The 23,141-nt window shown below is 42.9% G+C and overlaps 1 protein-coding gene across 1 annotated transcript in view; it reads left to right on the forward strand.

Moving 5' to 3' along the window:
* spop (speckle type BTB/POZ protein) overlaps positions 1-23,141 on the forward strand; it is a 130,848-nt gene that overhangs the window by 45,855 nt on the left and 61,852 nt on the right. Inside the window, exons 3-5 of the mRNA XM_080724690.1 lie at positions 15,563-15,774; positions 19,051-19,172; positions 22,979-23,130. Of these exons, the coding sequence (XP_080580816.1) occupies positions 15,697-15,774; positions 19,051-19,172; positions 22,979-23,130 (352 nt within the window). The 5' untranslated portion in view covers positions 15,563-15,696. The remainder of the gene's footprint in view (positions 1-15,562; positions 15,775-19,050; positions 19,173-22,978; positions 23,131-23,141) is intronic.

Raw genomic sequence — 23,141 nt, forward strand, 5'->3', positions numbered from 1 at the left:
AAGGACAACTACAACCCCACCCCTTTCTCCCTGCCTCCCCCTCCCTGTTTCCCTCTCACATGCTTATACTCAGGGGTGTCACAGGTGCGGGGGGGGGGGGGGGGGGGGGAGTGGGACCGAGTTACTAGGGCCCAAGGTGGAAGGGCCTTAATTATTTTATACTTAAGCTATTGAAAAATAGCAGATCTACAAGCTCACAGCGCGGCACTGAATGCCGCGCTGCGAGCTTGTAGATCTGCTATTTTTTTAAAGTCGTGAAAATGTGTGCAAATCTTTGAATATATGTATTTTTAAGCGAACATTTGTAAGTCAAAGTTTGCTTCAGGGGGGGGGGGGGGGGGGTCCCTGGAACCAAATATTTTGAGATGGGGGTCCGTGGCCAAATACATATCATTTTGGGGATCCTTCACATGAAAAGATGTGAGCACCACTGACATAGAAACATAGGTTTTTTCAAAAAACCTTAGAAGGATTTGAAATATTGAAAGACTTGCACAAAATCACACATTTTCAAGATTTTTCAAAAATAGCAGATCTACAAGCTTGCAGCGCGGCACTCGGTGAGCTTGTATATCTGCTATTTGTCAATAGTTAAAGCACAAAATAATGCGTAATTATACGTTCCCAGTCTAAATGGCTTCTTAAACCCCCTCCCCCTATGAATAACATTCATGGGGGGGCCCGCAGTGAATCCTTGTACCCAGGGCCCAGAATTTGGTGCGACACCCCTGCTTATACTTTTAGAATTAAAACTCCCCCAAATGATTAATTGTGCAGTTTGTGTTGTTTGTTGAGTTCAGGCTTGAGGCTTAGGGGGCAGGTTTTAGTCACCTATGGAGATAAGCTATAGTGAAAACAAAGATAGACCCACAGCTTGTTGTGTGCCTATATTTTCTCGTCGCCACAATAATTGCTTTGGGCTTTTAGTTTAGGGATGTGTGCCTTGTTAAACCTCCTGCACACATTACCATAGCTGTAAGTGGGGAAATGTTTTCAGAGCCACAGACTTGGTGTGTCCGCCCCCGCCGTACAACTCAGTTTCTTTCTTCCAGTGACCAAAGCTGTATCCGATTTTGCATGGCCAAAATCACAAATTGATATCAGAGTTCTCATATGAAAATCGATTTACTGACTCGGATGAAGAGAATCTCTGTTTAATATGGGCATTAGAACGCTGGAGCAAGGGTGTAAATGTGTGTCTGGGAGGGAAGGGGGCTAACCGTAAAAAAAGAAAAAAAAATGAGAGAGAAATTGGCTCTCATGCCATTAGCATTTTAATTACAAATTACGTCTACCAAATAAGGTAGCGAAACAGCTGACTTGACCCACATCACTCCACCCTTTCACTCTAAGGTCCTTTGCAGATGAGAAAATAAAAAGGGGGAGATCGAGCAAGAACACGGTACATAATAGACAGATTTAGATGAAGGCTAAAGAGGCTTTGTGTTTAAGTGGGCATTTAGAGCTATGATGATATAGTCTTGGTCGGGGAAAGGTGGAAATGTATAGTCGGCCGGCCGGTCCTCTCTTAAGCAAAATGTTATCAAATTTTAAGTCTGTCCGTCCATGAGTGTGTCCGTCCGTCCGTGTGTCCATCTGTGTACAGCGAATCTCCAGAACTGTTGGCCCAATCGACGTGAAACTGTGCACACACACCCTCAACCAGGAACCTTTTTTAGATTAGCTTCCAATGTTTGCAGGAGTGGCCTATTTTGAACAAAACGCCTCAAATCATGAACACAGCGGCCGATTGCCGTGTGCACGCATTCCCACTAGGCCGAGGAACAAATGATATCCTTTTCACTTTGGCCTATTTTGTGCCACCAGGAGGCAGATGTTTGCGTAAACTTTTTCCAAACATCACGCAAATCCATACACATTATCTCTATCAGACAATTGTACAAGTCCCTCTGATCCGAGTCCAAGTCGAGTCACAAGTCATTTGGTCCAAGTCTCAAGCAAGTCTCAAGTTGTTCTGTTGTGGGCAAGTCGAGTCGAGTCACAAGGTTGTCAAGTCGAGTCGAGTCACAAGGTTGTCATGTCAAGTCGCGTCGAGTCAAGTCGCGTCGAGTCGAGTCACAAGGTTGTCAAGTCGAGTCAAGTCACAAGCTTTTCAAGTCGAGTCACAGGTTATATCTCAGGTTTATATCTTGAAGAGCGAAACCTTTCTTCCTAAAGTAAATGTCAAAAAATACCATGCAGATTAGTCTGCAACTCTGCATGAATTAAACCAGTATCCATTACATGTCTGATCATTTAGATTTAGAACCTAGGTAGATGGCAAAGGCTACATTCCATTAAAGAAGTGGCATGTTTGACACAAATGTTTTTATTTTCAACATTTTGCAACATTTAAATTGCAAGCTTTTTTGTTTTTACATTTGAGGTCTCTCTCCCCTGGAACCAAATGGATTTATTTGGTTGTACACTGTCAGAGTTACAGACCTGTAAGGGTCAATTTAGACCCCTGGTATATCCTCTGAAAAAAAATTAAATAAAAAAAGCTAGACTACAAAACTGCTACAGGCCTATTGCTTTAAAAACAAAAACAAACACAATAATCTTAACGTGCATGCTTTGTTTTGTACTACTAGTACTGTATTTTAATGTAATTTCTCATCAGGCACAAATTTAGCTGCCTACTCCACGTGCAATTGTTTTGCTGGCATGGGGTCCCATGTTCCAAAAGGATACGGGGAAATCTCACTTTTACGAACGGACATTATTTCGACCATAGAGTCGGGTGTCGAAAAGATGACATGTAGTAACAGCGACACGCTCCAGCGACTAACTGGAGAATAACAGAGTGAGTGGACTGAATTCAACTATAGCTAGAGCAAAACTTGTCGGAGGCTAAATGAGAAGGAATAAAGCTTTTGCGTGGGAGTTATTTAGTGAAGTTCTTAACCCTGCTGACGACTGGATGTATGTTATGAAAAGTGAGAAAGTGGTGGAAGACGGAGGCTTGCTAGTTGCTACCATGAATGGATATTATTTATGCAGTCACAGATCAACGTTCGTGACAGAGGTGAGTGACATTGTTGTCTTATTAATGTTCAAAACACGATCGACCGACAGTATATCACCAACACACACATGCACACACGCACACACACTTAGTTCTAATGTTATCTTATGTTTGGTTTCACTTGTCTTCATGCGCAGTCTTCAAGTGGCGGATAAAGTTTGACGTCGTTCCCTCTTTGTCTTTGATTTTAGCGTTGCATATCTTGCATTGAGCGTTCCTCTGTTTACCATCGGAGACTCGGGTCCGAGTCAAGTCGAGTCATCATGACTCGAGTCCAATTGTCTGATCTCTATAGTCATGTCATCCTGATTGGCTAAGATTGACTTCTACTACTGGCCTGGCGGAGACCTGTACTCTGACAAGCACATTTTTCTAATCCTCTCTCTCCCTCTTTCTCTCTTGCTATCCTTCTGTCTCTCTCTCTCTCTCCCACAAACACACATACAGAAACATTCAAATGACAGGGCCGTACACTAGCAAGATGTAGAGACTGTGACAGTAGTAAGAGATGCCGAAAGACTTCACAACAGCTACTAGCATCACTGCGAGGTCATGTCGCATGCAGGTGAAAAGCAACTTTAATCATAACTTTTGGATACATGTAAATGGCTAATCCCATCCCGTAAAATGTTACCGCTTGAATTGAAAAGCTCTATAAGGAGACAGTCTCTAACCACAGATGCATGGACTGCACCCACCACTGCCTATTACAGTACAACCTGTTTGTAGCCTATATTTTGATTTATTGCTGGTCAGCTCAGCCAGTCTACGTTATGAAGGATTATTCTGAAGGGCCTATTTTTGTGCAGTATCCTTTGATTGTTCCTTATTCTCAGAGAGCCAAATGGGTGTTTGTGACCATGGTTTTCTTTTTTGGCAGCAGTTGCGTTACAGTAGGCTAGCTTTGCTCTATGCAGCTGCACAGTTGTAACTAATGATGACCGATGACAATGTAAAGGCCTGGACATGGGAGTCAGTAAAGGAGCTTGAATTTATATGAAGAAGGTATGACCATTGGCCCACTTGGCACTGCATAAACGGTTGAGTATAGATAAATCTGGATTTTTTTTTTACTGAATTCAAACACATTTGACGATCTAAAAGCACTTTATCCCTGGGGATTCATCAAATGAATTCATTATGGTATAGCTAGCTGCATAGCAGGGTAGTGGCTGGCTACGGTCTAGGCATCTAAAGACAAGTTTAATCACCGGGTGTTCACCGTTGTGGTTGTTGATTGTGTATTAAAATACAGTCCTTACCTTCAGACCCACACTTAACGCTGAGTTGGCTTACATTATTGAATCCTTACACATGATTGTTTCCTGAAGGCCAGACGGCCAAGGGTCGCAGGCTGTTTTCACTCCTGTCCGTACATCTCTTCCTGTCTACTGTGTTTGTCTGTGAGTAGCTAATCTCCGGCATAGGGCTGTCCCCGACTAAGGATTTGTATAGTCGACTATGATTTTAGTCATTGTGTTGATAGTGGAATGGTAGTCGAATGGCCCGTTTTTTTATTTTTTTCAATTTTTGACCCTCGTTTTTTTTACGTTTTTTTACCCCTTTCTTTTACAATGGCTTATAAACACTTATTTAAATAGCATGTCTTCTTGACTTTTGTTTTAATATACTCATTCATTATTTAAACCAAGGTTTATTATCATGGCCTTATAAGAATAGTAATCAGAATAATACAGCAATAACAACAACGAAATAATATCTCTAAAGTAAATAAAGTAACTAAATAATATAAGGCGACTTAAAATAACGAAATACTAAAATAAGTAGGCCTATAGCAGATGTAAAGTTTATTCACTAAAGCCCCGGACTCCGATGTCTGTGTGTAACAGCCATGCAACTACTGTATATTATAGGCGATGGGGTCGCCGGTCACACATTTCTGTAGGCTCTGCACGACACCAATATCTGTGTAACATCCATGCATGCATCTGTCCTCTCCACGAGACTCTGCGCTGACAGAGAGAGAGCGATGGATTTTACAAAACGGACCCCGTCACTCGTCGGGGAGAAAGAGAAAAGGAGAGCTTAAAACACAACTCTAGTGCTGTTGTGTTGATGGCATAGGTTTATTGCCGATCTGCAAGCTCAAAACGTGAGCGTTTTTTAGTCGACTATTCGGGGTCACCCCTACTCCGGCATTGCTTGATCGGTCAAGCTGTGTGAAACTTGGCCAAATGTTTCAATGTCTCATGGTGACACTATAAAAAGCTGATTCACATTCTTGCCTATAACTTTTGAACCGTGGGTGGTACAAAACAACAATAACAACAAAACCCTGGATTCCTTGGCTCATGTTCAACTCCCCATATAGACTGTGGCCATTTCTGCTGTTGTAAAGGTTATTTCTGTTGCGAAAGTAGCCCTTACAATCCCTCACTCACACTATATCCCTTTTTGCTTTCCAAACAGCTGTCTATGGACCAATATATACCTTATAACAACGACATGGTGAGGTCGCAACTATAGGTTCTCACTGGCAGAGCTTGGAAAGGTTTTTGATGTTGAACATAGCCACAAATTATTGCACAACTCATCCATCAAGTCCTTTTACATGTATAGTAGGACTCTAGAGGACAGTTCATTCCTAAAATGGGTGGCAAGATTAAACTTTTATTATAACATTGCAGCAAACCAGTTTTTGACATTGACTCAAGAGATTTAATGGCATCAAATAGCATGGGCATTGAGAGCTTTTAGAACTGGCCTTTAAAATTTGTCAGACACATCCCTGGGTTTAGCAGATCTTGTGACATTCAGGAAATGCCCTCTCTCTCCCCAAGACAAGCATTAGAGAGAGAGGGAGAGGGAAGGAGGGTACGGCTGTGAGACACGTTTTATGGCAAACTGTGTGGGACTGTGGGTATTAGAGGGACTGAGAGAAATATGTGAAGGAAATGATGTATGTACTGTATGTGGGTGAACGACAGAAGAAAGGAGAGAAAGGTAGCATTCTTTAACCCATTTAGGCCTAGAATTATTGCATGCTTTAACTATTGAAAAATAGCAGATATACACGCTCACAGCGCGGAGCCGAGTGCCGCTCTGCGAGCTTGTAGATCTGCTATTTTTGAAAAAGTTGTGAAAATGTGTGCAAATCTTTGAATATATGTATTTTTAAAGCGAACGTTTGCAACTCAAATTTTGCTACTGGGTGGTCTCTGGAACTAGATATTTTGAGATGGGGGTCCGTGGCAAATACATGTCATTTTGGGGGTCCTTCACATGAAAAGGTTTGAGCACCACTGACATAGTAGTCTCTCAAGAACAGACTAACTGAGCTCCAGTTAAGTGAAAAGGACCTTTTCTTTGACGATGGCTAAGCTAGATTGCTGACATAGAAACATAGGTTTTTCAAAAAATCTTAGAAGGATTCAAAAGACACTTATAGAATCGGGTCAAAAAGATTTTTCAAAAATAGCAGAGTGCCGCGCTGTGAGCTTGTATATCTGCTATTTTTCAATAGTTAAAGCATAAAATAATGATACGCAATAATGTGTACCCGTTCGGAACACGAGACAATGGAAGACAGTGAGGGCATGGGACGGCGGTGTTGTTTCAGCACGGCTCGCTCCGTGGTCCAGGAAGGGCCTCTTAATCCATCACACCTCCTGTGGCCCTGAGTCCGACACACTCCAGCGTCTCCACTCAGCTCGCTGTCGAGGTCACGCTCAGCCCTGTCATGCATGTGTGCTCACTGTTCCTTGCCATCTCTGTCTTGCCTTTGCTCTGGATCTTTCTCACTCTCCATTTTCTCCTCTATGCCTCTGTGTTTCTCTCTTTCTCTGTCTCTCCAAGTGAGTAAATGTCAGGGCTGCCAGGATTACGGACAGATTTTTACTTCATCGTACGATGATGATGTTGGCCGCCGGAAGTAGCGGATGCGAAGAGTTGTTGTAACTTTGTAGATCTGCTATTTTCACCGAGCGACACCGTCATTGTATCTAACTATCTAACTATTCATTTACTGAATGTCTGTCTGTCCGCCGTCTGACCGTGCATGCTGACATCACTGATACTAAATAAACAGTGTCGCTACCATGGTAACAGCTGCATGCTGAAACAATGCCCAACTGACATCACTACAGTGCCCAAATTTGGAGATGACATCACAGACTGACCTGGACACAGAACACCATATATGGGCATAAAAGAGAGCCAGACAGACAGGCGGATACAACGGCTATTGCACAATGGTGACTATTCTGCCCAACGAGCACCGGTCTGGGTTCTCCAACATTACTTCTGAGACTCTTACATTCAATCCCTCATATACTGTGCACACCCCCCGGGCACAGGACTAGTACATGAATTATTCCTCTGGGCGAGGTGGATAGGCACTATTAGGGCTGTCACAATTATTACATAATCGTCTAATTGCAATTATTTGACATAATCGTCATAATCGTTTCCATGTTGAAAAATGTTCCGATATTTTTTTTAAGTAAAAAATTGTGGAAATAGCAGATCTACAAGCTCACAACGCAGCAGATCTACAAGCTCACAACGCGTCGCATCGCAACGCGTTGTGAGCTTGTAGATCGGCTATTTCCACTATCAATGTTCTTTTTTAAGTATAAGGTTGTCAAATATGTCAGTAATTTCTTTTTATATTTAGGTTATGTGTCATATCTACCATGTGCAACTTCAAAGCCTAAAAGCCAAACAAAAATGTAATTGTCAACGACAAAAAACACAATTAAATCGTTAATCGCAATTATTTGAGAGAAAATTAATCATCATGTAAAATGTCATAATCGTGACAGCCCTAGGCATTATTGTTCCACATGCGCCCACATATGGATGTCCCAGGTGATCAGATTATTAACCATTATTGTTTGAAGTGCATAATACGTTTCTGCCCGATAGTCACAATATATCTTACCTTTAGTATTCATATTTCATTATTGACCCATTCTTTGTTGAGAGACCAAACGCAACATAGGGGATTATTCAAAAAGTTTAACCCCCCATCCTATCACTCATTTACATTGAAAGATGAATTCATTCATTATAGAATAGAATTAATGTTAATTTACAACCTGCAAACACTAAATGGGAAAATGCAGTTCGTCTCTACTTGTATTCATTCACTAATCTCTGGTCAAAAGCATCTCCAATTGCATCACATTTGAATGCGTGTAGCTCAAGCATGAGCCATTGCAGTAAGACATTCCTTCCACTGTCTTTATGGAGGAGAAGCAGAAAACGGACCCTTTAATTTATAAACTCATGACAGACCTACCAAGGGAAAGAAAGCAAATTTGGGGGATACAACACCCTGACCCTCGATATACGTGAAAGGAACAGGACACCCTACCCTATGACTGAGTGAGTGTGCACAACGGAGGGGTTGGTCTAAGTGGAAGGGCGTAGGGATTGGCACAGAGAGAGAAAGAGATTGGAGCAGAGAGTTAAAATAAATTAAAGTTAAATCTGCCAGCCTGCAGATGGATATTTATTGTTTCTGTTTATCCCCAACACATTTTATCATCTCCAAATTCCTAGTCACATATGCTTATAGAAATCTCTTGTACGAGCATTACTGTAAGACAAGTGTTGTACACATTACATTCATCTCACATGAAAACACAACAGTACTGTTGGAATGAGTCTTGGAGAGCATACGCAGCCATTTAAGTTGTGTTTTTTTATCCAGCAATATACTGCTGACTGTTCCAGTGGAAAGAAACATTTTAGACGCTCTTCATCCCAGATGTATGATTGTGGAATCGAACCGCTGGACTCTGGGGTGCTGGCAGGTACCCCTGCATCACAGTGCTGAAAAGGCCCTTTTGTTTAGCAATGAGTGTACTTCCAAATAAATGTGTGTTGTAGAAATGGTGGTGGTGGTGGTGGGGGGTCTGCTCATAGACGGGTAATTGATCAGTCAGTCTCCAAAATGTCGCTTGTTTCCACTCTGCACTCCACACGGTGTTGTAATGGATTCTGACCTTATAATGAAGGGACTTAATTAATTCCCCATCAGTGGGGGAGAGGTGTGTGTGTGTGTGTGTGTGTGTGTGGGGCACTGGGGGGCAAGAGATTGAACAGCATTGCTGGTAAACTCTGGTAAAGACAGACAGATTGTGGGCATTTCATTAGTTTCAGCAAATGAACCATGCCTATACTCAAAGCCTGCAATGCTCAAATCCCTTAGCCCAAGTGCTATAGTTCCACCATGTCAGTGGCAAACCTCTCTGGTCTCTGCATGTTGTCTCTCTGTCTCATTGTTTGTCTCCTCCCTCTACCATGCAAGGTGACCCCACTCTAAACACTCCAGTATTCCTCTGCCTCACCCCTGTTGTTTTACACAAGCGCTGGAATCATGCAGCACCTCTCCCAGCCACCTGGTGGCAGTGTCTCGGTTCCTCACCCCATGTTTTCTCTTCCCAGCAGGAAGCTAGGCCCTGAGGGAGAGGCTAGCAAGTGATGCCATGTATTTGATGTTTCCCTTTCATGTCGCAAGTGAAAGAGAATTTAAATGGAGCGACGTGTGTGTGTGTGTGTGTGTGTGTGTGTGTGTGTGTGTGTGTGTGTGTGTGTGTGTGTGTGTGTGTGTGTGTGTGTGTGTGTGTGTGTGTGTGTGTGTGTGTGTGTGTGTGTGTGTGTGTGTGTGTGTGTTTGAATCAATTCATTTATATTTTCTGTGAGAGTACGGTATGCTATACCAGAGTAATGTAATGGTGTACTGTAATGGAGCACTCATGGTGGCGCTATAGCAGGACAATTCACGTTTTGGCCTCAACCGTAGGCTGTTACAATCAAAATAAAATGTCCTTGCATCATGGGTCAACAATACTAAAGGCCCCAGTCATTAGTGCCGTACTATATTCTTGGCCATTTCACACTTTTTGACAATGACATCACTACATAATCACATAATGCAAATTCTAAAATACTTTTTGCTAAATCAATACCGATGTAGCAAGCTGTGTTTGTCCCTGTCCGTTTTAATTCCATTATTAAAGATGATGATGACAAAACAAATAGCCAATGCTATTGCTTTATTTCCAGCTATCATTTGTCTAGTCAATTTAGATCTTCATCATTTATCGTGATGCCGCTGTCTGAAGCTGTAATCAAATTTGTCCCGGCACAGTGACACGGCCAAGACCAGTAACCATGGCAGTCTGAGGGAAGCTAGCAGCCCTCCAGCGGTCTCCGTGCTCGGGGGAGAGAGCTGGATCCAGCATTACATCACTTAAATCCATTCAGAACGGGTACACATTATTTTATGCTTTAACTATTGAAAAATAGCAGATATACAAGCTCACAGCGCGGCTGCGAGCTTGTAGATCTGCTATTTTTGAAAAGTCGTGAAAATTAGAATTTTAACCCGATTCTATAAGTGTCTTTTGAATCCTTCTAAGGTTTTTTGAAAAACCTATGTTTCTATGTCAGCAATCTGGCTATAGCCATCGTCAAAGAAAAGGTCCTTTTCACTTTAACTGGAGCTCAGTTAGTCTGTTCTTGAGAGACTACTATGTCAGTGGTTCTCAAACCTTTTCATGTGAAGGACCCCCAAAATGATATTTATTTGGCCACGGAACCCCATCTCAAAATATTTAGTTCCAGGGACCACCCAGAAGCAAAATTTGATTTACAAACGTTCGCTTCGAAAATACATGTAGTCAAAGATTTGCACACATTTTCACGACTTTTTCAAAAATAGCAGATCTACAAGCTCGCAGCGCGGCACTCGGTGCCGCGCTGTGAGCTTGTATATCTGCTATTTTTCACTGGTTAAAGCATTCAATAATTCTTAGGCCTAAATGGGTTAACTCTCATGCACCCAGAGGAGCAAGGATATACAGTAGCTGCCTGTTGTGTTGTCAGACGAGCCTTCATTCTGCCGTGGGCCCGTGGCCTGTTGAGGTGTGAGTGACAGAGGGTGTTGGAGTGAGAGGGTAGTGGTGGTGTGTGTGTGTTGGGGGGGTTGAGTTGAGACTGGCCCAGCAGAGTGAGAGGAGACTCTTGGTGTAATGAATATAAATGGGCTCCTGGTATCGCTCTCCTCTTGCGGTTCCCCAGTAGCTCTAATCTGAAGGGAAGGCACCGGACACTGGCGGACAGCAGTGTGCACAGAGCTTCACTTTCCTTATAGACAAACACATTTAACTCATTGACTGCTCATTCACACAAATATAAAACTTTATTTCCTTTCTTTCTTTCTTTCTTCCTTCCTTCCTTCCTTCCTTCCTTCCTTCCTTCCTACCTTCCCTCCCTCCCTGCAAGCCAAATGACATCATGATGACGTTATGATAACGTCCTCCGGTGACTCCGTGACGTTCAGAACTAGGCCAGATCACCGCCCATACGGGGATGATCTTGACATTACCAGGACGTCATATGGACTAAAGGATTATTGTTATTGTTTGTAATGTTAGTTGAAATATGAGCATGTAAGGTTATATTCTGGGACATATCTGACTAGTTATGATATTTATCTGGCCTTGATCAGACACTCTTTGATTAATCCAGGACGTCCGTTTTCGTGGGCATCGAGACGTCACTTATTGGTCTCTTTCTTTCTTTATTTCTTTCTTCCCCTCCTACTTGCCGGCGTCCTTGTATCCGCCTCCATTCTGTCATTTCTGTCTGCATTTACGTCCTTGTTCAGGATCTGCACGACAGCTCCTCCCCGTCCCGTCCAGAGGACACCTGTCAAACATTCTGACTAACACCCTCCCACACCCCACCTCCATTACCTTCTGCTTTGTCTTTTAATGGCCCTTGGGGGTTTTAACGCTTACCGTGACAATATTTGTTTTCTCGGTGCCTCGTGCGTTATCACCTGTTGGGTATTTTCCTCATCCACGCTGTCATCGTTTAGTCACATGACAAATTAAATATCTGAGGGTGGGAGGGGGGATGGGGGGTAACATCTCCAGCTTAACATCTCTAGCTTCTCTGAGTTGTTACTCTTGATGCTTCCCTGCCGCCGTGTCCTTGATATTGTCATGAAAAGGAGAAGAGAGGAGTGAGAGCGAGAGAGAGAGAGAGAGAAAAAATAACTGCATCATCCTCTGCTTTATTCTTGTTAAGTGTCACCTGGGTATATTTAGAAAGCTGCAAGGCTGTTAGCAAGGCTGCCAGTGTTGTCATGTTTTCGTGAAGTGATTCCCGGTGATTACTTGGCTATGACAGCAACCTTTAAGGGACAGGATGCAAAGACAAGATGGTGTGAAAATGGAGCTTTAAGATGTGCAGCTGAATGGAACCTTAGCAAAGCGCGCACGCACGCACGCACGCACGCACGCACGCACGCACACACGCCATGCACGCACGCACACACGCACGCACACACACACGCACACACACACACACACACGCCATGCACAGACATGCATGCACATATTTGTGTACGCGCCCTCGCTCACACAAACTATAATTAATTGCCAGGAAGTCTCAGGTAATTTAAATTGCAAATCAGCGCTGCCTTGTTCTCCCCCAACTTTTCGTGATTAATATTTTATTGTTTTACTGAGTGAAAATGCCACCAGTGTTTTTCATCAGATACAAATAGCAAGAAAGGAAGGAAAGGGGGCACTGAATTGAGCAAGATCTGATGCATGCAACTGGATGTTATCTCTAAACATTAATTAAGTTGTGTCTGCGTCTGAGGCTATGCGCGTGCGTCTCACTCTTATATCTCCCACTCTTCGCACTCTTTTTCCCACCTCCGTCTCGAGTTTCTACTTTCCTTGTCGACTCACTCTCATGGCTAGTTTCTGCTGAGGTTTTGTCCTGAACTTCCCTTTCAATCAGCCACCAATTAAGCAGCAGACGGGAACCGGTATGTGGGGAGACAGGGGCAGCTTGAATGAGAAAGGCCAAACGCAGAGAGGATGGGATGCAGAGACCCTGTGCGATGACTTGGATATTATTAAACACATGGCGGAGGAACAGAAATGACAGATGAGGCTGCTAAGAGAAGAGAGGGGTGGGGGGTCCAAACTGTTAACCCATTTAGGCCTAGGATTATTGACTACTTTAACCGCTTGTAGATCTGCTATTTTAAAAAAATCATGATTTTTCTTTGCAAGTCTTTGAATATATCTATTTAAAAGCGAACATTTGTAACTCAAATATTTGCTTCTGGGGGGTCCCTGGAACAACATATTTTGAGATGGGGGTCCGTGGCTAAATACCTGTAATTTTGGGGGTCCTTGACATGAAAAAGTTTGAGAACCACTGATTTAGAGGAAGGATTTAGAAGTCGGGTCAAAGATCGGGTCAAAGATATTCATAGACTTGCACACATTTTCACGATTTTGAGCTGTGAGCTTGTATATCTGCTATTTTTTCTAAGGTTAAAGCATACAATAATGGTTAAAGTGGTTAAAATCTAACGCGACTCGGGCACGTTCCAGGTATTTGAGAGTTAAATTGCCAGTTTTAGATTTTTCATAAGAGGTGTTCACTCTCGAGAGACCACAGCAGATGTAATAAAGGAAAAGGAAATGAAAGGGAGAAGTAATGAGTCGATGTGAGAGGTGGTGCCACCGTGACACGCGCTGTGACGCCTGGTTTATACTGGTGGTTGTGCATCGTGTTGCACACCTAAGTATAACTCGGGCTTAAATCTCCCACACTGAGAAATAGGGCTGTCACAATTATTACATAATCGTCTAATCGCAATTATTTGTGGTAATCGCAGTTATTTTGCATAATCGTCATAATCGTTTCCATGTTGAAAAACTTTCATATATTTTCAAACATTTTCAAAAACAGTGGAAATAGCCGATCTACAAGCTCACAACGCGTCGCATACCAATGTTATTTTTTAAAGGGGAAGACCACCCATTTTCAATATTGAACTATGTCATTAATAAACCTTAGAGGAGTTGCCTAGAACTGGAGGATTGATTTTGGGGTTTGTATTGCAAATCACAATGTGATGACATCACACCGTTGTACTTTACAATACAAACCCCAAAATCAATCCTCCAGTTCTAGGCAACACAGAAGAGGGGGAACATTTTTTTTTATTTCCACACAACTAAGGTATATTAACACCTTCTAAGCCTGGTCGTACTCCCTCGGACTTCCTACTGGGTCCCATCAGCCACACGTCTATTCCCGGACTTTTGATATAAATGATAATAATTTTAAAAAAAAAACATCGGAAATTCTTCTCTGTGTCTTTTTGGAGCTATCTGAAACGGTTAATATGCTCTCACAGTCACTTTCTGGTGCTGGGTGTGATACTCGTAATATCCAGCAGGCCACGCCGTTGACTCACATTCTGGATGGATGGCTGGCCAGGAGTGGCCATGAACTCTCCCCAGTGTTGAAACTCAACAAGAAAGACACACAAGATGGCTACTCTTTGTCTCTGTTCGTGGATCGCGGTTTCAATCACGTTCGGGCGCCGCTTCTCTATCGCTCCTTTCCCTGCTTCGCCGCACGTAAACGAATGGAATTGATCTCCCCTCCGCCTCGCCAAAGTAAGATCGCCGACCTCTGCAGGATGAATATGTACGCTGTATCGAGCACTCCATTACGTGTTGTTATCATGTGGGCTTTGTTTTTTTAAAACATGTTTGTAAATAAATGGCTTATTTCTTCGGCGCTACCTCTGTTCAGAGGGTTCTGCCGCGGCTTGCAACGTGTTGTTAATGACATAGTTCAATATTGAAAATGGGTGGTCTTCCCCTTTAAGTATAAAATTGTCAAATATGTAAGTAATTGCTTTGTATATTTAGGTTATGTGTCATCTGCAATGTGCAACTTCAAAGCCTACAAGCCAAACAGATGTAATTGTCAATGACAAAAACACTCGCAATTATTTGAGTGACAATTAATCGTCATGTAAAATGTCATAATCGTGACAGCCCTACTGAGAAATAAAAAAGACTGGCTTTGACCTTTCTCCGTCAGTATTGTCTTTTGAAAGTTATGTGTGCGTGCGTGCGTGTGTGTATATATACAGCATGTGTGTACAAAAGTGGAAACTGGCACGTTGAAATGAAGGTCTTAAAGTCTTGCCCCCTCACTTGGAGTTCCGGCTCATGGGCACAGCTTGGCTGGTGAAGCAACGCTCTGCTCTGTTCAGAGTGAAAACAAAGGGCAAAGCCGCGGATGGATAAATGAATGCTTTTCCTGACTGAAGCAGTGTGCGCTGCACTCTGAATGCTGCAGCCCTCTGAAAGCAAATGACTTCAGAGCTGTTATGTCCTACTTACTGGAAGATACTGCTCAATTAGTGTAACTATTCAATTAGGATATGTCTCGACACACATACTGTATAATATATGCACGTACACATAATATGCACATGCAGTACACATGCACACCACGCATGTATGCACAAATACACAAAGATTTAGAGACTGTCCCGTGTATGTATTGCACATGACACACACACACACACACACACACACACACACACACACACACACACACACACACACACACACTCACACACTCTCTCTCTCTCACACACACACACACACACACACACACACACACACACACACTTTCTATGACCATGTTTCTGTGTCATTACAGGGTGCCTGTTGCATTCTGGATGTTCCTGTGCTGTTCTGGGAACGTCTGTGAAGGACATCTTGTTTTAGGGACACCCCTCTCCTCCTGGCTGGAGCTCAGGCTCCACTCAGGTCCTCTCTGCATCCACGCTGGCAATGTCCAGAGTTCCGACCCCCCCTCCCCCTGCGGAAATGTCCAGTGGCCCCGTTGCTGAGAGCTGGTGTTATACGCAGGTGAGGAACTGTGTGTGTGTGTGTGTGTGTGTGTGTGTGTGTGTGTGTGTGTGTGTGTGTGTGTGTGTGTGTGTGTGTGTGTGTGTGTGTGTGTGTGTGTGTGTGTGTGTGTGTGTGTGTGTGTGTGTGTGTGTGTGTGTGTGTGTGTGTGTGTGTGTGTGTGTGTGTGTGTGTGTGTGCGCGCATGTAAGAAAATGACAATTGATTGGGTATTTTATTAGACAAAAGTGGAGAACAGAACAAGTATAGTCAATACATTACAAGACTGTAGTACAGTACAAGTACAGTTAAACACCCTGTCTAAAAGGAACATCCCAAATGTAAGCCATTTACCATGGAGGGAGTGGGTTGTTGGCTGATTTACCACTGTTTCAGGGTTGTGGCACGAGGCGAAGCCGACGACCCTCCAATGGTAAATTGCTTTTCTACCACTTCTACCATATAAATGAAAGAAAACACAGTTGTAACTTGCAAGGTTATTTAGTTACAATCATGCAACACAACAGTGGGTGGGGTCCATGAGCCAACTCAAGGTTGTTGACTGATTTACCACTGTTTTAAGCCAATCAGAATCCAGTATCTGAACATGTGACCACAAAAAGTGGTAGAAAAGTCTTTTTCACGTCGGAGGTCCTTGGTATTCAACTCATGGATATAAAACATAGCAAAGTGGGAATTTAACCTCCAACCTTGGCAAAAGGTTATATTCTGTTATTAGCTATGGAGAGCCACATGTCTGTGGTGTTAGGTATTATGTGAAAAACACATCAAACATATAATTTTCCGAATGTCTGAGTGAGTGTCTGTCTGTCTGTCTGTCTGTCTGTCTGTCTGTCTGTCTGTCTGTCTGAAACAACGTTTCTCCTCAGTGGCTGGAGCAATTGATCTGAAATCGCATCACCATTAGCATATTAACACACCTAACATAACTGTGAAGCCCGTTTGTCACTTTCACAAATCATATGCTGTATATTAGCATTTTTATGGTGTATCTACTATCTATTCTGCATCTAGCATGAGGCATATCTATTCTGCATCTAGCATGAGGCAACATGTTTAACCAGCTCTGTGTGTGTGTGTGTGTGTGTGTGTGTGCAGGCAGGCGGGTGTGTGTGCAGGCGGGTGGGCGGGCGGGCGGGCGGGCGGGCGAACACAGTATCTCTGTAGTCATTAAACGAAACAGGTGCACACATCCCATAACCCACACACTGCACATCATTTCGGAGCTCATATATTTGAACGGGTAAGGGCTAGTACAGATAATTGGGTAAATAACGTTATGGCCAGCCTAGTGCCTTAATTGGATGTTGAAGGGATGGTATATAGTACACCGCTATAATGAGATTATTATCTCTTTCTAGTTTGAACTTCTATTATCTCATATTTTGGTAAAAAGGGTTAGCCTTGCCAGTTCAGTTGCTACCTTGAATACAATTCATAGTAAAACTCAGGAGAAAAAATCGAACCTCTGTTCGAAGTGGAGCTGTGTGTGTGTGTGTGTGTGTGTGTGTGTGTGTGTGTGTGTGTGTGTGTGTGTGTGTGTGTGTGTGTGTGTGTGTGTGTGTGTGTGTGTGTGTGTGTGTGTGTGTGTGTGTGTGTGTGTGTGTGTGTGTGTGTGTGTGTGTGCAACAGCGCCCCTCCCTTAACATGTGTGGCCAGAAAAGGTTACTGCAGGCTACATACCCGGAGACAGACAGACAAACAGACAAACAGACAGACAGACAGACCCACACACACGGCCACGTATAGGGAGCTCCACACAGCTCCAAAAAACTCTTCAGCACTCTTGAGAAATGTTGAGCACTGCACTACAACAGGGACTGTATATCATTGCTGCTATGCCAGGTTTATTGTTGCTGCTACACCTCTTCCCTTTAATCTCATCATGAAATGGCTTTATTGTTAACCTTTATTTTTTGGTTAGTTTTAGTTTTAGTTTTTTAGTCACAGTGTCAGCAAACAGTTCCGTTCCCTCCGGGCTATGGGATCTTACACTGACTGCACTGATCAGAGCACATAGCGCAGCTGAGCGGGGGAGAGAGAGAGTGAGAGAGAGAGAGAGAGAGAGAGAGAGAGAGAGAAAGGAGCAAATAATACTGTGGCACTTTTGTATACTGTACGTATTGCTTAATTATGCACTGCGTTATTATTATCAAATGTTCACATCATTTCCTTAGTTGAGTACTAAACACATTTCACACATGTCCTTAGTGCTAAACCATGGTGTTGAATGCAACGCTATGTTTGTGTGTTTGTTTCAGCCAGGGCAAGGTTAAGACCTGCAGGTCCTGGTAGCAGCCGTCTGTTAAAAGCAGAGTACAGTATATGATGTTTTTCATTGATGATGTCTCTTTTTTTTGTCATCTCGTCTTTCTGTCCTTGAAAAATATCCCCCCCCCCTGTTGTTGCCTCTTTTATAATAGCCTTTCTTCTCTCCTTCCGTTTGTTGTCAGTGTTTATTAACTCAGTTAGCGCCGGGCGACTTTACGAGCGACTAGTTCACTATGGCGTTTGGTGCCGAGCGACTCGGAGCGACTTTTATATAAAAGCATTGTTTAAGCTTTTAATATGTGTTTATAGACGGAGCGAAATGGTTAGCTTACCTCAGCTAATGTCCACACGTAAACCGTGAAAAAAAAGGATACGATTATGACGTCACCTTTAAACCAGGGCTTCCTGTTGACAACAGGCCTCTGCTAGCGTTAGCCTCAATGCAACCATCCGACCCTCACGTAGCTTCACTAGGTCGGATTTTGATTCTGAAACTTTCTGTGTGGCATCTATATACGTCCCGATGCCCATACCAATGGTGGTTTGAGACGATCAAGCACGAATTGAACAGTATTGAGCTGAAATGGTGACCGGCGGCCCGTCCATGTTAAGTCAATGAGGACCAAGTCAGCGTCTCATCCTGTTATGTGGATTTAAACAGGCTTAACATGGGACCATGTCAGTGTATGGTGTATGGTGGTCTCTAGTGGTCATCTGGTGGTATGGTATGTTGAACGTGCATTCGTTAAGGTGGTCTGGTTAAGGTGGTCTGGGGGGATACAAAATAGCTATTTCCTGGCGTTATAAGCGCACATTCATATTCATATTTTGGAAATCTGGCCCTGTATGAGTTAAGATGAAAGGCAGTTTTGATGTACGGTTTTGAAGTCCTGACTGACCAAACACCACTTACCCATATACTGTAAAATGTATAAATATATAAATAAGGAGGTCTCTCTCTCTCTCTCTCTCTCTCTCTCTCTCTCTCTCTCTCTACTTGCCCAGATAAAAGTGGTGAAGTTCTCCTACATGTGGACCATCAACAACTTCAGCTTCTGCCGTGAGGAGATGGGAGAAGTCATCAAAAGCTCTACTTTCTCGTCTGGAGCCAATGACAAACTCAAATGGTGAGTAGAGGTACTAGAGGCAGGTAACACAGCGGCTGTTACAATGCAGCTTCTCAGTAAACCTAACCATCTTTTCTTGATATCACAACTGTCTCAAATTCACTTTAACCACATGAACCCTAGTAGTTCAGATTCTTATGGAGGTTAAGTTTGCACTAATCAATCGAAAAGCACCAAATTTGTAACAGATGTAGCCTAGGGCACGCTATAATGATTTTATGTATTTTGAGAATTAGAAACACATTGTTATGCGCAGGTTTAGGATTGAACTTAAAATATACCTATAATATGTACTTAAACATTAAATGTTCCACCCAGAGTTGTAGGAATGAGATCAGACTGGTGAAAACAAACAGCCCATGTACAGTATTTTACAGATGTCGCAGATGTTTACTGAAACAATAGAAGAATAGAAACCATTTCCTATTGATACAGCTAACAGGCTGTTACACACAATGCTCAGCAGAACATGGAAATGCTATGATACTGGTCAGCTGGTCTTAACTCATTCCTACAACTCTACACTCAATCTGCGTGAAATCTTTTACATATTTTGGGGGGATTATGGTGGAATAATATAGACACCAATTTTGCCTAAAGTTTCAAAATCTTCATATAAAGTCACCATCTTCGAAATATGCAAATTAGGGATCCAGACACACCCAATTCAGAGTGACACACCCAATTTAGCCTCTTTGCCAAAAATAGCTGAACTACAAGCTCACAACGCCTCGTGCTGCGTGGCGTTAGGAGCTTGTAGATCTGTTATTTTTGGCTAAAGTTCTCAGAATATGGACGCTAGGGTTCAAGTGGTTAATATAAAAAAGGAGAAAAAAAAACTTTCTATCACACAAAGATTTGGCAGACCCCCTGTAGTAACTCTGAGGAACCCCTAGGGGTCCTGGACCCCCTGTTGAAGACTCCTGCCCTAGAGAGCATGTGCTGGGCTACATCTAGAAGTAACCTCTAGTAGGGTTAAAATGGTGGTTAAATGATTAATTTTCATTCATCTTAAATATAGTGTGCAGAGAGCTGCAGCGGAAGGGAACTCACATGGAACCACTGTGATTGGTTGAACTCTGTCGACAGATTTCAGACATGCAAATTGGAAAACGGCAATGGTCTGCTTTGAATACAGAATAACCATTTAAAAGTAGAGATTGTATTTGTCACTTGCTCATGAATGTATGAGGTGTCCAAGGTAATAATACTACAAGTTAAGTACTACTAGTAGTAGTAAGTATTACAGTAACTAATAAAAAACAATATAAATGTAATTGTGCAAAAACGGCATCAGTAAACAGTACACGGACATTGGTGTAGTGAATGACCATAGACTAGGATATAATGAATACAGTTTAGAAATGCATCTTCCCTGGGTTATTCACGGAGGATATGTATCTATATATGTTTCAACCCCCCCAAAAAAGGAAATGTACAGAATATCAGGCACCTCTTGAATATGACTCCCAGGGAGGGGAGTGAAGTCCCTGTGGTGAGCTTGGCCGAGCGCACCACCACCACCACCACCACCACCACCACCCCTCTACAGGGCTCACCGGTCCCATGAGGAGCTATTTCCATACCAAATGGTGATAGCCCCGTCAGAATGCTTTGTTTAGTAGCTAAGTCGAAGGATTTCAGGCTCTTCTGTGACACTTGAAATGCCTGCAGCTGTTAAAGACCCAATGAAATGACTATTTTGGGTATTTTATTTTGAAGTTTCAGTTTGAAAAGGAAGCCTGTGTGTTTCTGAACCAATCCGAGGGGACCAGCCCTTCAGGCGATGGGATTTAAAGTCTGAGTAATGGGAGTAATGGGAGCCAGCAATGGGAAACAAACAGGTGAATGTAATCAAAGGTACAGTAATTAAGAATGGCCTATTTAGGGACCTTTGATATAAATATACACAAAAATTGTTTATTTTCAATTTTTTGCATCTAGTGTTAGGTATGGCCACATTATCACTACAGATATGCTCTAAAGTGTGAAAAACATGTTTTTGATTTCACCCTGTCTTTAAGTCTCTCACATTTTGAGTGAGATTCCTAGATAGAAGGGGTGAGAAGTGCCCCGCTTGCTAACACATGCACAAAACACAAACACATTTGATCTAGCTGATACAGTACCATAGATAGAGTAACATTACCATGTAAAATGGGATAAAAGCATCTGGTAAATTGTACAAAATGTCATACCTTTCCTGTGTCACAACGACCATGTATACTGTATGTTTTTTTAGGGTGTGGTGGCCTGGACCAACGGGAAATTATCATCTCCTGAAACTCAAGTCGTGGCAGTAAATTAGTTAATATGTGAGGAAATGCTTGAATGCTTTCTGGGAACCGACTGCATTGTGTTGAGCTTCCTCTATTTTATTTTTACCTGTCTGTGCTCAGCACTAATTAACCCAGCAGGAGGGCACAAATTAAAAGCGTAAAGCCTGTGCTGCACTTTGTTACATGCAAATGTCGTGCACAGAAAATGGCAGATCTACAAGGAACACGATTTGTGAGCTTGTAGATCTGTTATTATCAGTGAGCATGAATCTGCCTTAATAGCGATGAAGTGGCCTTTACGGAGAAATTAAGGACATGTCAGGTGCGGAGTTCTGCTATCTACAGGAAGACATGATAAATCACTCTAATGCTTATCTCGTGGTCCCAGGTGGTGCAAACACACTGTGAAAATATCATTTTGTGGATCGGTAAGAAATCAGAAATGCTGGTAGTGCAGTGTATAACCACCTAAATCGCGCTGCGACTCGCTGTGAGCTTGCCGATTGGTTATTTTCAGCTGAAGCTTTCCCCACAGAAAAGTCACTAGTATAGAGTCCACAGGGACTCCGGTCAACCACATGGGGTTTAAGTGGATAAGCCTGTTTCACACATTGATAGCGTCTTTCAATAGTTTTTGACAGGGCCGTTTAGTGAAACAAGTATTGAACTTATTGGACAGTTTCCTGCTATCATTATTATACAGCATTGACTGGTGATGACCCTGTTTGACTGATATTGACCGGCCTTGTCTGTGTGCAGAGTTCGGAGTTGGCCAGTCCCTTGTTATGTCACCAGTGGCACAGGGAGTGTTTCTACATTTCCAGTACAGGCTACGTTCCCTGTAGTTCACTTGGTGCCAACTTTTGTTCTGGAAGGAATAGAAGTATGAGAGGAAGTTTTTCTGAGATTGGGGGACTCGATTATGCTCAGTTGCATGCTGATATCTCACACCAAAGATAGCTGATCTCACAGTGTTTGTGCTGCAATAATTTGTAACTTGATCGACACACAAGCTTGTAGATTAAGCTTGTAAATCTGCTATTTTAGGTGTGAGACACCAGTATAAATCAGGCTTAACTGTTGGGAAAGCGAGTGGGGGATCTGATGTTTCGTCAGAGCTCAAGAGCAACTTCACCCTGGAGTGAATGAAGACGTGTGATGTGAGCATTTAAAACACAGCCTGACACCCACTGCGACGGCTGTTCCCGTGATTTGGCTTGAAACTAGCTGAGCTCACATGCCCTGTTGTTTCTCATGGGATAAAACCCCCAGAACAGGCAGCAAAAAGAAAAATTACTTGTCAACACACACAGGCAACAATGACAACAATGGCCTTTGCAGAGTATTATACTCGGAATGTTCTCCCATCGGCAGAAGACACATAGATTGTGCAACAGTTGGGCAATCACTGCATCACCTGCAGAAAGAACATTGCTGTTGCAGATGCCAAAAAATGCAACCGATCACTATTGCATTATTTCTATTCTCTCCATGTCTTAGGATGTCTCCCCCCTCTCTTCTCCTCAGGTGTTTACGTGTGAATCCTAAGGGTCTAGACGAGGAGAGTAAAGACTACTTGTCCCTTTACCTGCTCCTGGTCAGCTGTCCAAAGAGTGAGGTTCGCGCCAAGTTTAAGTTCTCCATCCTCAACGTCAAGGGAGAGGAGACCAAAGCCATGGGTGAGACAGCA

Source organism: Nannobrachium achirus, assembly GCF_963921795.1.
Source record: "Nannobrachium achirus genome assembly, chromosome: 4".
In the NCBI taxonomy this organism is placed as follows: domain Eukaryota; kingdom Metazoa; phylum Chordata; class Actinopteri; order Myctophiformes; family Myctophidae; genus Nannobrachium; species Nannobrachium achirus.